The sequence below is a fragment of the Mustelus asterias genome, chromosome 2 (assembly GCF_964213995.1).
Source record: "Mustelus asterias chromosome 2, sMusAst1.hap1.1, whole genome shotgun sequence".
In the NCBI taxonomy this organism is placed as follows: Eukaryota; Metazoa; Chordata; class Chondrichthyes; order Carcharhiniformes; family Triakidae; genus Mustelus; species Mustelus asterias.
The window spans coordinates 140,849,554-140,863,832 of NC_135802.1; the positions used below are offsets into that span (position 1 = coordinate 140,849,554).

Here is a 14,279-nt window from a genome sequence, read left to right on the forward strand (position 1 = left end):
GGCAGACTAAGTTCCCAGATACCCAGGTCTGGCAGACTTACAGCATTTCATAACACTGTTAACGAATGCTAACCAGCCTAATTCAATATTGGGAGCTTGGAATTGACGCTACTCCATTTCAGGTAGTATTGAAAGCCAACACCCTAACAGATAGGATAATCCTGGAACGGCAAGCAGCAGGAAAGCTCCCAGTGTGATGTGCAGGTAAACTGCATTGCCTTGGCTGGTTAAAAGCTAGCGGTATCTATTTGTGTACTTTGGAGAGCCTAAAGCTTGGTGGTTGCTAACCTGTGCCAAGTTTTCAGTGCTTAGTTAAGTGTAAGTTGTCCCTGCGGGGAGAGTTGTCCACACTGAGTGGGGATTTTTCAGTAACTTGGTTGGTGGTTTATTTGGTGATGGGCTATCCTGTTTTTCAGACATCCAGCTGACCAGTACAAAAACTTGCCTTTTCAATGATGCCTTTAGTCTCTTCCCCTCCTGCTCCTGCTGCTGCTGAATATCCATTTAAATTTATTTCAAGACATTTACTACATTAAAGGCACTAGGGGCTTTAATTTGAGAAAATATGAAGAAAATGTACATAACAATCTAAATTTCTGTTTTGTTTCAGCATGGCATGGGGATTCCCTCAATCTCAATCATGTTGCATGAGCTCATCAAATTGCTCTGTCATGCCAAGTGCACTGATGTTGTTGCCTTTCGTATTGGCACCTCAGGTGGAATAGGTACAGTATCCTGACTAAAGAAAAAGGTTATAGAATCAGACAGGTTAGATATCCAAGCAACTACTTAATGCAAAGCTCAAGTAAGAAAGTGAAATAAGCCATAATAGACAGCGATATTCAAACAGCTACTGAAAGTTAAACTAAACTACTGTGAGAGTACGGAGTTGCAAAGTCAAAAAAACAATGATCAGGGAAAACTTACCATGATTTGCAGGCCACTGCCTGATCATGTCCCTCTCCCCCGGGGACTATATTTACTCTCCATCCCGGGAGGGATCCCCTTGACAAGTTAATGTTTTTAAAATCCTGTTGAGAACCTCGCTGACGTAAGTATTATGGGCCTGAACCTGATTACTTCATCAGTGAGGGCTAATGAAAATTGGAAAACATGGTCATACCAGAGTGAGCCATGCTTTTCGAATCTCACGGGATTTTGACTCCACCCTGCTGATCCCAGTGTGGGGTCAAAATCCCCCCCCAAAGATTTAATAGTGATCTCTTGGGTTTGCCCCTCATAAAAGCAGCTATCAGCTCTCTTAACATGATGATCCTTGGCTGGAGAGAGCAGAACCTGATGGTACTTTATGTGCTTCAGGCATATCTGCCGATGAATGGTTAAACCAGCATAAATATTCCAGTCTGTGTCCTTTGGACATAAGGGAGATGAGGCACATGCAGGGAAAATGACCAGGATAGAAAAGTAATTAATTTAGTGGGTAAAGGAGCAAGTGAGGCAATGTTTCCAAGCAGATTTGTAGTTTCAGAATTGTTATAGTGAATAGAGGCTAGATAGTTTGGAATTTGAAGGTGCTGTTGTAATTCAGGGGTGTGTTTCTTCTAGGGCTGGCACAGAAGAAAGTGGGGTTGGGAGGAAATAAAAGGGAACGTGAATGAAGAGGTATGTGAGAAGGTGATCAAAGATGGGCTTATTATAACTTAACATGGTGGAAGTATAACAATGGGAAGATCAAGGGGTTAGCTGGGAATTTGCGCGTAAGTCATTGAAGGTGGAAGGACAGGTTGAGAGCACAGTTAACAAAGCATACTGTATGTCAGGCTCTATTAATAGGGACATAGAGTACCGGAACAGCAAGGTTTTGCGAAATCTGTGTAAGACACTGGTTCAGCCTCAGCTAGAGCATTGTGTCCAGTTCCGGGCACCACACTTTTGGAAAGATGTGAAAGCATTAGAGGGAGTGCAGAAAAGATTCATGGAAGAGGTTCCAGGGATGAGGAACTTCAATTATGTAGATAGATTGGAGAAGAGAAGTTTGAGAGGAGATTTGAAAGAAATATTCAATATCATGAGGGGTCTGGACAGAGATCATGGGGGATAAAAAACTGTTCCCACTGTTGGAAGGATTAAGAATGAGAGGGTACAGATTTAAGGTAATTGTCAGAGGAAGCAACAGCGACATGAGGAAAAGATTTTTTACACAGTGAGTGGTTAAGAACTGGAAAGTGCTGCCTGAGGGTGTGGTGGAGGTAGGCTTAATCGAGGCATTGAAGAGGGAATTGGATTGTTATCTGAAAAGGAGTAGCGCACAGGCTTACGGGGAGAAGGTGGAGGGAATGGTATGAGGTACATTGCTTATTCGGAGAGCCAGGCAGACACGATGGGCCAAATAGCCTCCTTCTGTTGCCCCCATGAAAAGGAAGTAGAATGTTCTCACTATGAACATTGACCATAACCTTAGTGCTAATGGACTGTCACAAACCATAAAGACTTTTAAAAGAGATTTGAATGGTGGTTTGAAAAAGAGGAATATGAGAAGGCATGGTGAGCAAACATGAGATTGAGATTAGAGGTGACGAAAAACATCAGTGCAAACTTGATGAATTTATGCTGTATTCCTCCATGGTTCTGTGTATAGATCCTGTACATACATTCATATCTAGCATTGTCGTGACAATCTCCCACTAGCTTGAATTTTACAGACTTTTTTGTTCTTTCTTGTCATTCCTCCTACATCTAAAATGTCAACATCACATTTTTGATAAGAAATGGATTTCAAATCATGTCACTTGACATCTGTACTGATTAAATCTGTCTGGTTTTGGGATGCAGTGATGTCCCTTTAGTACGGTGCTGTGATAGATTCTGAATTAAAATTGTGCATGTCTGCTTAGAATAATGAACTATTCAGATCACTGCATTCCTGAGCATGAATCACTTATCCATACAATAAAAGCTAGTCTTATATTCACTGTGTAAATGTGGAACAGCAGGTATAGGGGGCAATGAGTCCATAAAACAATCAGATAATCACCTGCACTGTTGACTATATATAGAAACACTTTGGAGGAAATAATAACAAATGGGAGTACTATCTCAATGGAAACAAATTAAAACATGCTACCGTGCAAAGGGACCTGGGGGTCCTTGTGCATGAGACGCAAAAGCCCAGTCTGCAGGTACAACAGGTGATCAAGAAGGCAAATGGGATGTTGGCCTATATTGCGAGGGGGATAGAATATAAAAGCAGGGATGTCTTGATGCACCTGTACAGGGCATTGGTGAGGCCGCAGCTGGAATACTGTGTGCAGTATTGGTCCCCTTATATGAGGAAGGATATATTGGCATTGGAGGGAGTGCAGAGAAGGTTCACCAGGTTGATACCGGAGATGAGGGGTTTGGATTATGAGGAGAGGCTGAGGAGATTGGGTTTGTACTCGTTGGAGTTTAGAAGGATGAGGGGGGATCTTATGGAGACTTATAAGATAATGCGGGGGCTGGATAGAGTGGAGGCGGAGAGATTCTTTCCACTTAGTAAGGAAGTTAAAACTAGAGGACACAGCCTCAAAATAAAGGGGGGTCGGTTTAAGACAGAGTTGAGGAGGAACTTCTTCTCCCAGAGGGTGGTGAATCTCTGGAATTCTCTGCCCACTGAGGTGGTGGAGGCTACCTCGCTGAATATGTTTAAGGCGCGGATGGATGGATTCCTGATCGGTAAGGGAATTAAGGGTTATGGGGATCAGGCGGGTAAGTGGTACTGATCCACGTCAGATCAGCCATGATCTTATTGAATGGCGGGGCAGGCTCGAGGGGCTAGATGGCCTACTCCTGCTCCTATTTCTTATGTTCTTATGAAACATAGAAAAACTACAGCACAAAACAGGCCCTTCGGCCCCACAAGTTGTGTCGAACATATCCCTACCTTTTAGGCCTACCTATAACCCTCCATCCTATTAAGTCCCATGTACTCATCCAGGAGTCTCTTAAAAGACCCTATTGAGTTTGCCTCCACCACCACTGACGGCAGCCGATTCCACTCGCCCACCACCCTCTGTGTGAAAAACTTCCCCCTAACATTTCCCCTGTGCCTACCCCCCAGCACCTTAAACCTGTGTCCTCTCGTAGCAGCCATTTCCACCCTGGGAAAAAGCCTCCGAGAGTCCACCCGATCTATGCCTCTCAACATCTTGTATACCTCTATTAGGTCTCCTCTCATCCTATGTCTCTCCAAGGAGAAAAGACCAAACTCCCTCAGCCTATCCTCATAAGGCATGCCACTCAATCCAGGCAACCTCCTTGTAAATCTCCTCTGCACCCTTTCAATCTTTTCCACATCCTTCCTGTAATGAGGCGACCAGAACTGAGCACAGTACTCCAAGTACATATATACAAGCAGATCTGAGAAAAGGAATAAAGAGTGCTTGAGTAATGAATATTGGGTGACACTTTTTAAAAACATCGAGTGAAAGGGTAGTCAAAAGAATAGGAACGATGGGGGTGATTCAGAACCAAAAGGGTCATCTTTTTGTGGTAGCGTCAAATGTGACTAAGGTTCTAAATGAGTATTTCAGCACTTTTTAACAAATGAGGATGCTGCTAATGGCACAGTAAAGGAGAAGAAAAGTAGAGAGATTGCATGAGGAAAAGTAGTTCAAGCGGAGGTACTTAAAAAGCTGGCAATATTCTAAGTGGAAAAGTCACCCTGTCCAAAGGGGTACAGCCTGGTTTACCGAGTGGAAATAGAGAAACTGGCCATGATCTTCAATCCTGCTGAGAAACAAGGGTGGTATCAGAGGCCTGGAATATCTCAAATACTGCATCCTTGTTCAAAAAAAATGCGAGACAGATAAACCCAGTAGCAACAGACCAGTTAGCCTAGGATCGACAATGGAGAAAGATACCGTTATCCACAACAACATTTCCCATCACTTTGAAAAGCACGGGTTAGTAAATGACAACCAGCATAGATGTCTTAAATGCAAATTGGATCTGACAAACTTGATTGAGTTCTTTGATGAAGTAATGGAGATAGTTGATGAGGGAATTTTGGTTGATATTTATGTTGACTTTCAAAATACATTTTGATAAAGTAGCACATAGTGGTCCTGTTAGTATAATTGAGGACCCTGTGATTGAAGGGGCAGTGGCAGTGTGGATATGAAATTGGCGACCAGACTGAAAGCAGAGATTAGTGGTGAATGGTAATTTTTCAGACCAGAGAGGAATAGAAAGTGTATCCCCCAGAGGTCAGCATTGGGACCCCTGCTTTTTTTAAATATATATTAATGACTTGGTCTTGTATAGAAAGGGAATAATATCATTTATAAACATTGTTCATTATATTGGGCTTTGGTTTTGAGTTCTCTTCTTCTCTTTCTCAGGCTTGAAGCCAGGCACAGTTGTAATCACCGATGTCGCAGTCGATGGTTGCTTCAATCCATACTTTGAACAGAATATAATGGGGATGCTTGTGGCTTACCCCACAGCACTAAATGAATGTTTGGCTCAGGAACTGATGAAGTGCAGCGAGGAAATCAACAAATTCAACACCATCATAGGCAGCACCCTGTGCACCTCTGATTTTTATGAAGGTAGGAGAACAAATGTTTAATAAAGCACTTTTGACTGTGCTACGGTTGAATTTTTTTGAAGGGATCATCTCCAATGAGTCTCAATGACAAGGACCCATTTATGCAAAGGAAATATGGATGCCCTTTTAATGCAAACATTTCAGACCACAAGTTCACTTGGTTTTGCCTCAGATGAAGTATTGTGGACCATTCTTGACACCAAAATTCAGGAGAGTAGCAAAGACCTTAGAAAGGGTTCAGAGGAGGATTGCCAGGATGTTACTGGGGTCAGGACTTCAGTTATGGAGAGAAGTTAGAAGCGTTAGGACTGTTCTCCCAGGAACAGAGAAGGTTAAGTGGTGGTCTAATAGAGTTTTTCCACACTGCTGAGGGGTTTTAATAGAGAACTTATTCCCTCTGACAAGTAGGTCATCAATGCCTTAAAAGTGGCAGCACAGGTGGAAAAGATGGTGAAGAAAACATATGGCATGCTTGCCTTCATCGGGCGAGGCATCGAGTATACAAGTTGGCAAATTATGTTAAAGTTGTATAAAACATTGGTTAGGCCACATTTGGAATACTTGTGTCCAATTCTGGTCACCTCACTACCAGAAGGATGGGGAGGCTTTGGAGAGAGTACAGAAAAGGTTTACCAGGATGTTGCTCGGTATTAGCTATGAGGGGGGATTGAATAAACTGGGATTGTTCTCTCTGAAAGACAGAGGCTGAGGGGCAACCTGATAGAAGTTTATAAAATTATGAGAGATATAGATAGGGTGAACAGTTGGAAGGGCAGAAATGACAATTACAAGGGAGCACAAGTTCAAGATAAGGGCGGGAAGGTTCAGTGAAGATGTGCGGGAGAAGTGTTTTTTATACAGAGGGTGGTGGCGGCCTGGAATGCACTGCCAAGTGACGTGATTGAGGCAGTTACATTAGCCACATTTAACACTTATCTTGATAGACAGATGAACAAACGGGTAAGAAAGGGATATAAGCGCTTGGTCTAGATAGGTAAGCATGATCGGCGCAGGCTTGGGAGGGCCTGTTCCTGTGCTGTACTGTTCTTATAAAGTCATAAATTCAAAATCATTGGAATCAAACATCCAGTGGGGAGTGGAGGAACATTTTTACTGATTTTATGGGATAGGTAATGGGATCTGAAAAGGTGCTGAAAGCCGATTCCATAAATGATTTGAGAGTCGGACAGATACTTGAGGGGCTTACAAGATTATGGACAAAATGTGTGGATGTGGGACTTAACACCACTGCTCTTTCAAAGAGCCAGCATGGGAATGAAGGACCGCATAATCTTCTTCCATGCTGTAGGTTTCTATGATTAAGTTACATAACTGACAAAGAAAGGTGTTGTGAGCTGCTTACGCTATTCAATTTCATAAAACGTGTAAACATCATATGTTAATATTTTCCACCATGTTGATTTAGAGTCCTTTTGGTGGTGTTTAATTTGTTCTTAGGATGTGGATGATATTGACAGGGCTGCATTATTCCCCAATCCCAGTTGAACTACTACAATTGATTTTGCCCCCACAATAGTATTAAATATGGAATTTCAGGATATTGGCCCAAGGAAGATGAAGGAACAACAAAATGTATCCAAGTCAGGCTGGTGTATGACTTTCATCTGCTGGATAGGTGAAATTGTCGGAGAGAGATGTGCGATTCAAGTACTCTTGGTGGTCCGCTGCATGATAGGTGCATGCTGTACTTATTGTGCGCTGAAGGAGTGGACATCAAGTCCAGTAGTCAGACAAGATACTCTATCTTGGATGGTGTCAAGGCTCCTTAATGTGGTTCTGGCTTCATTGATCCAGGCAAGTGGCGAGTATTACTAAACAATTGTCAGTTTGTCAGTGGCTTTGACAGTTCAAGAGGTCTGCAACCTATTGCAGAGTACCCACGCTCGGTCCCTGTTTTTATAGCCATGGTGTTAACATAACTGGACAGTCACTGCTGAACCCCCAAAATAATAAAAGTGGGATATTTGGTTTTGTCCTAAAAGTCACAGCAGCTGCAGTACACAGAAATTAATACAAATGAACAGAGATCTCTGTAATTGAAACATAATTTCTTCCACTTTGTGTTCTAAACCTTTTGAGATAAATGCCAACATCTATTTACCTACTTGGTTTCTGGATCTGTCTGAAAGCTTTTGGCCATTTTTATACATGGTCAGCAAAATCTCTTCGCTGCAGTTCCTTGATTTTCACTATATAGAAAATACTCTAAATTGTCTTTCCTGGACCCAAAGTGAATGGTCTCACACTTAACAACAATGAACTCCATTTGTCAGTGTTGCCCATTTAATCCATCATGATTATTGTCAAGATTCAGTATAAATTGAACACATATTTCAGAATTATAGTCAGCTATTAAAAAACGGTACTTTGTTGCACAAAATAAAATAGAGCAGAACCACAAGCCTGTGGTGAACACAAGCAGGTTCCAACCAGGAAAATACAATAATGGACCCACTCAGGGGCCTGCTTTATAAAGGGCTCAGTATATGAGCTCCACCAGTAAGGTAATTGCCAATCACCAGGGAGCTCGTATTCTACGTGTTCTACAGGGAGGTCAATCCGCCTTACGTGCCTGCTGGGCACCGCATGGGCTGGGGTGTATTATAGACCCCGATAATCACCTTTTAATTTGATGTTTTAAGTTTCCTTTCGACTTTGTTTTTTGTTCGGGCTGTTCCCCCTCCTTTTGGGGAGCTGCCCCTTTAATTTGTCCCTGAGTTAATTTGATTTTGTATAATTAGTTGGTACCTAAAAAGAAGTACAGGGAAGTCAATCAGTTATTTCCCCATGCAAGCCCATGTGGGGGTTCTCACAAGAATGAATGTCAAATTCAGTTTGTCATTGAAAAAGTACATTTTGTACGCAAAGTCATTCATTAAGAATAAGGAGAGACATCTTTTGGTGTCCAACCAAATAAACAAAATCAAATTAACTTAGGAAGAATAAGGAGGGATAGTTTAAAGAAACAGTGTGAGCATTTGGGATTGGAGCAGTTCCCAATTGGCCTGTGAAAAAGGGGGCATTAAATTTCTCGACTGTTATTCAACTCTTTTTCAATGATTCTGAAAGAATCCATCTCGTTCTCAGAAGTTAGAACTCTAACTGGTTACAAAATTGCTTGGATTCTGGTGTGGGGGAAAAGAAATGGTATTCTAATGGGGAGGTAGTGCAAGTGATTATGGTGACAGTGATGGAGACTTTATTGGAGAACTATGAAATGCAAATCAGAATTGATCTTCAGCAGAAAATTTGAGAGCTGCTGTTTCATTAGATTGTCATCCTAGAATGGAGCTGGCTGGAGTAAGGATTCAGGTGGATATTTTTTAAAACATACCTGTTCAGTGGTGGGGACCACTATTGGGCTGCACAGAAACATGTTGTTTCCTGAAGTCAGCCCAGTATTGGTTGTTTATTGGCCATCCAAGCGTGCACAGAGGACCTCACACAGGTAAAAAGTCCGTTATTTTAAAATGCAAACGTCCTCATGGACATTGGAGGTATTTGAATGCCTGTATTATACTCATGATATCTTGCTGGCATGTTGGAGTTTAGAGGATGAGGAATGAGTGTACACGGTTGAATTCCTGGATTTGTACCTTGTTAGGGACAGTGAAACGATGGTTGAATAGCACCTCCCTTTTTTTCCACCTCTTGATTAACCGCTGCAAGATGTATTTTAAGGAAGAAGTGTTTTAACCCCTTGAGCACAATGATTCTTAGGAACAGACACAAGACAGGTTTTCTTGGAAGTTTGAAATGTGAAAAGGATAAATGATTTTTTTCCTCGACGCCCAAATGTAATTGCAGCAACACCCACTCACACATGTACTCAAGACCCACAGACAGCAGAAAAGGTGATTGCAAAATAAGTGTAGCATTCACTGAGGTTTTTAGAAAAAAGTGAAAAAAGTCACGGATACTCTCATCTTTCAATATGGAAACAGGAAACGTTGCAAGCCTGCAGAGTTTCTTCTGTTCAATGAAGAAAAGGGAGGTTGGGAATTTCTGGTGTTGAATTCCCTGTGGCATATTCCTGTAGGTTGGAGCAAAGTCAGTAGGTTACTGGCTTTGCTCCAATTGAAGGTGTAGCAAAGATCTCGCTAGGTTCTGCAAATCAGTAGGTAATTTATCTGCCATTTAGGATATTCTAGGCAGAGTCCTTTCTTTGCTGGGCAGGATCTCTTCCCTTTGTGATCTCTTTGTCTCCCAGACTGACTGCCTTCCTAGTTCAGAAGGAGAATCATATTGGACTCAAAATGTCTCTCTCTGCCAGTCTGGCAGCATCTGCCAGTCATTAGCAGATGGCATCTGCCACCATTTGCTGTTTGTATTTCCGACTTCCTGAGGCTGCATTCAAGATGTGTGTTAATAAATATTTCTTATTAGAAGCTGTTTTCTACCCGGTGACCAAAATATCGGTGTCCCCCACTGTCTACAAAACTTGTCCCTCACAATGTCAGCTTTGACACACAATGAAGTTTGAAACCCACCCATTTGCATCCCTTTGCGGAAGAGAGGTTTTACAAACATTCTGTGGAATTTCATTCTGCAGTCACTAACTCTGTGTAGTCACCGTACATCAGTTTCAGTGGACAATTAGATAGTCTTAGTTGTTCATTTTTAATATCTTTGCAATAGAATGTCCCAAAGAAGTCATTTACATTTTAACATCCTGACCAGTCAGTTTGGCTCCGACCTTGGACACTTTTGTGTATATTTGGAGACAAGGAGGGAGGTGACCTGTGCCTCTTGACTCCATCGTGTTACAACAACACGGACTGCCCACTCTCCATGTTTTTAAAGAAAATAAAGTGTTCATTTTTCATACCTTCATCAGGTGACAAAGAGGATGATCTTTTGTGTTTTCATTTTCTACCCATAATTTCCAAACAGCTTCTAACCCTGCAGCATCCTCTGTTCATATTACCTGGCATTTCCCTCAGATTCTTTTACTTTTGACTTTATGCTAGAAGCATTCAGAATAACACATTTTCTAGTTTGTGATTTTCATCAGACTGGCGTAAGGAAAAGACATTCGCACTATGGGTTGGATTTTACGGCAGGTAAAATACGTTGGGTGGCCAGCCTCCTAATATGGGGCTGGTAAGGTGTCCACTTGGCCAACTACCCTTAGGGGGTGGGGTTGGGGGGGGGGGGTGGGTGGGTGAATGCTAAGCAACACCCCTACTCCAATCCAATAAAATCTAGGCCTCTGATTCATTGGTTCATTGCCAGGTAACAGTAATCAGATATTCAGCCAAATCTCTGTTCATCTTTGGTTTGCTAATATTTTAATAGCGCCAATAAAACTGTCAATATAATCCACTTTTTAAAATATCTGCTTTACCTGTTAATTCTCAGATACTTTCAACCAGTTTGCTTACTCCAGTGTTTCACCCCGGAATTTCTTATTTGCAAGATGGACAAAGGACAAACACAAGTAAAGGTTCAATAAGTTTATTAATAATAACACTATTGACCCTTAAATTACCCACATAAAATAAGAGGATACCCCAGATTCAAGTATACTACACGAAAAGATGGTTTGGTTAAACTGCAGGCTCGATTCTCTGAGTCCCTGTGCTCCATCGTCACAAAGGTGAGTCTCGATGGCAGCTTCTTCCTTCCTCCCTTCTCTGGTCAGTCCTCCGGGTGGTCAAGGTCACCTCCCTCGTCGAGTCTTCGTTGCTGGTGTATCTGAGATGTCTACCTTTATCCCCCTGCCTGCTTGCCTTTCCAGAAACTTCTCTGGCTTCCGGCCAATGAGGACCCAGGAGGGGGTTCCAATACCCAGTGGGTTTCTTGATGTCTGCCTGACAGGACACCAGGGTCCGCCCCCAGGTGTCCATCTCCATGCTGTTGCTTACATGTAACCTGTTGTCAGATAAGGTAACTGCAGGACCTCTCGGTGACAGAAAGTCTGGCATGATCTGGGCTTCTAACAATAGGCCGGTGCATTTCAATGGGGTGCGATGATCTCCTGCTGGGTCTCAGTAGAGTGCAACGATCTTTGATGGTTGATTGATGGGTCAGGCCCAGACATGTTTGTGTATTGTACAATTGGCCTGCCCGAGGTTTGACTGTGTTTGATTTTATTATGCCCAATTCTGTATTTTACACCGAGAGTGGCGGGGGCCTGGAATGCACTACCAAGCAAGGTGGTTGAGGCAGACACGCTAGGATCATTTAAGACTTATTCAGATAGCCACATGAACAGACTGGGAACAGAGGGATACAAACGGATGGTCTAGTTAGGAACACATGATCGGTGCAGGCTTGGAGGGCCGAAGGGCCTGTTCCTGTGCTGTATTGTTCTTTGTTCTTTAATTTAGGATATCCAATTTAATCAGCCTTAAAAACTAGGCCCTAATTATATTACCACATATCTATCAGGTGAGATTTATTGAAGTGATTCACAGCAGATATATGACTTAAATGATTTGTACCCTCAGCTCATGGACTTGCTGTCGATCTGTGTTTCCCTGTCAGTTCATTAGCACAGTGGTGCCATTTCTCATTGCCAGCTTATCTTCCCTCATCAGCCTCCCTTTTATGTGGGTCTCATTTGCAATCTTTTTAGTTAAATTTCTCTCACTCTGTATATACTTGCCATTGAGAGTGTGCAGCGAAAGTTCACCAGGCTGGGATGGCAGGATTGTTGCATGAGAATAGATTAGGTGGACTAGGCCTGTAATCACCGGAGTTTAGGAAACATTTAAAAATTCTGACAGGGTTGGACAGACTGGATGCAGAGATGATGTGTCTACTGGCTGGGGTGGTGGGAGTGTTCTAGAACAAGGGGTGGCAATCTCAGGATACAGCGTAGGCCATTTAGGACTGAGATGAGGAGAAATGGTTTCACTCAGAGGCAGGTGAACCTGTGGAATTCTCTACGCATAAAGCTGTGGAAGCCAAGTCACTGAATATATTTAAGAAATAAATAGATTTCTAGAAGCTATAGGTATCAAGGGGAATGGGGAGAGTGTGGGAGTTTAGATAGAGTATCAGCCATGATCACATTGAATGGTGGAGCAGGTGCGATGAGCCGAAACATTTATTCCTCCTGTTTTAAATGTTTTTATGTTTGTACATTGCAATGATCCTTGGCCAAACCCTGAAAATTTTGGGGAGATCCAGGTAGGGGCCAAAACATTTTGTTAACATAGACAAGGTTTGATATTCAAGGCACTTGCTCAGTGAATAAAGCCACAAAATTCCATGGGTTTTGAACAAACAAAAATAAACTTTAATATACAAGATCAGAAAAATAAAACAATTTATAATATCCATGTTATACTCTAACATTCAGGGTAGATATGAGGTACATGATAATTAACAAGCAAACTGTGGTCAAACACACCACACTGCACAATAAATGACAAACGTGACCAAAACCGATTCCATGGATTTCTCAACAACCCACCCAGATGTCAGTAAACACTGAGTCAACCAATCTCTGGAACTCTGTCCTTCTCATGAGGAATTCCACACTGGAATTCCTCACCTTCAAAGATCAACCTGGGAATTCTCTCTAAATATCATTCCAGCCTGAATGGAATCAATAACGCCCCACTTCGCAGGGGTTTTAATGTCCTCTCCTGAGATTCTATTCCCCTGGATTTCCAAGTCTGCACTCGAGCACCAACTCAAGCACAACTTCAGCTCTTTGGCTGTGCTGAGCAGAACACTACTCGCTCCACAGCCAGCAGCACACAATCACCAACCTTCTGCCTTCTTGAATGTTAAAGGTCCCTCTTCACTTAAAGTCTGCCACTCGCAGCACTTTTCCGGGTTGAAGCCTCTTTCTCTGCTTCTCTATTTTTAACTGAATTGGGATCTTTTCCTGTCACTGTCATCTGTCTGGGACTCTTCCTTTGCGATATCTCCTTATCTTTCCTTTGGGACCTCTCTCTGTCCCCTCTTTCCCCTGCCTGGGACTTTTATCCTCTATGGTGCTGCAATTTTTGCACCATTTATTTTCTTGCAGGGGCACACTGGGCCAAGGGAACACACAACTTGCAGAATTGCGCATGTGCAGCCTACTCCCAGTCTGTGCATCTGCTAAAAGTTCCGAGGTCCATCAGGAGTTTAAGTTCCTGATCTCTGCCCTTCTGTTTTGTTTTTAAATTTTGATCTTGGTTTGTAAGTTCTCCACAACTCTTATATTTTGCAGACTTTTTACCTTTGCTGTGGAAACCTCAGCATCAGTCTCATCCCTGCATGAAATGCAAAGAATCAGCCACACAAAGGTTATCCAAAAGCAGGCTGACTTTAAAAAAACTGATTCATTTAAAAGTGAAATAATATAGAGAAATAAATAAGCTGTGAAACAGCACTGCATAATATTCCATACAATATACTTGAGGAAAAAACTGCTATTTTAGCAGTCAAAATATATTATTTCTCATCAAGAACATAGGTTTTTTTTGGAAAATAAAAAGCAGCTAGCAGAGTGTATTATATATTCCCACTCCATAGTAGATGTCTGAATTCCTTAATGCATATAATGTACTGGTTTTCAATGTAATAATTGTTTGGAAGATCAGGTATTAGTTTTGACATTTGGAGTGTCAGAAGAGGTGAATAGCTGAATAGTACCAAACAATGTTTCTGAAACGCAAAGTCACGAAGACACAATAGACTTAAAATATGTCTAGGTTTGGGAAAATCAGCTGACAATAGTCATTATACAGTGCCTGATTTGAAA

General features: G+C 42.1%; 1 protein-coding gene across 5 annotated transcripts in view; it reads left to right on the forward strand.

The window, feature by feature from the left end:
• LOC144503904 (uridine phosphorylase 1-like) overlaps window positions 1-14,279 on the forward strand; it is a 68,706-nt gene that overhangs the window by 42,864 nt on the left and 11,563 nt on the right. For all 5 annotated transcript variants that reach the window (XM_078228971.1, XM_078228989.1, XM_078228962.1 and 2 more), the window contains 2 exons: window positions 611-725; window positions 5,343-5,552. In XM_078228971.1, coding sequence (XP_078085097.1) covers window positions 611-725; window positions 5,343-5,552 — 325 coding nt within the window. The remainder of the gene's footprint in view (window positions 1-610; window positions 726-5,342; window positions 5,553-14,279) is intronic.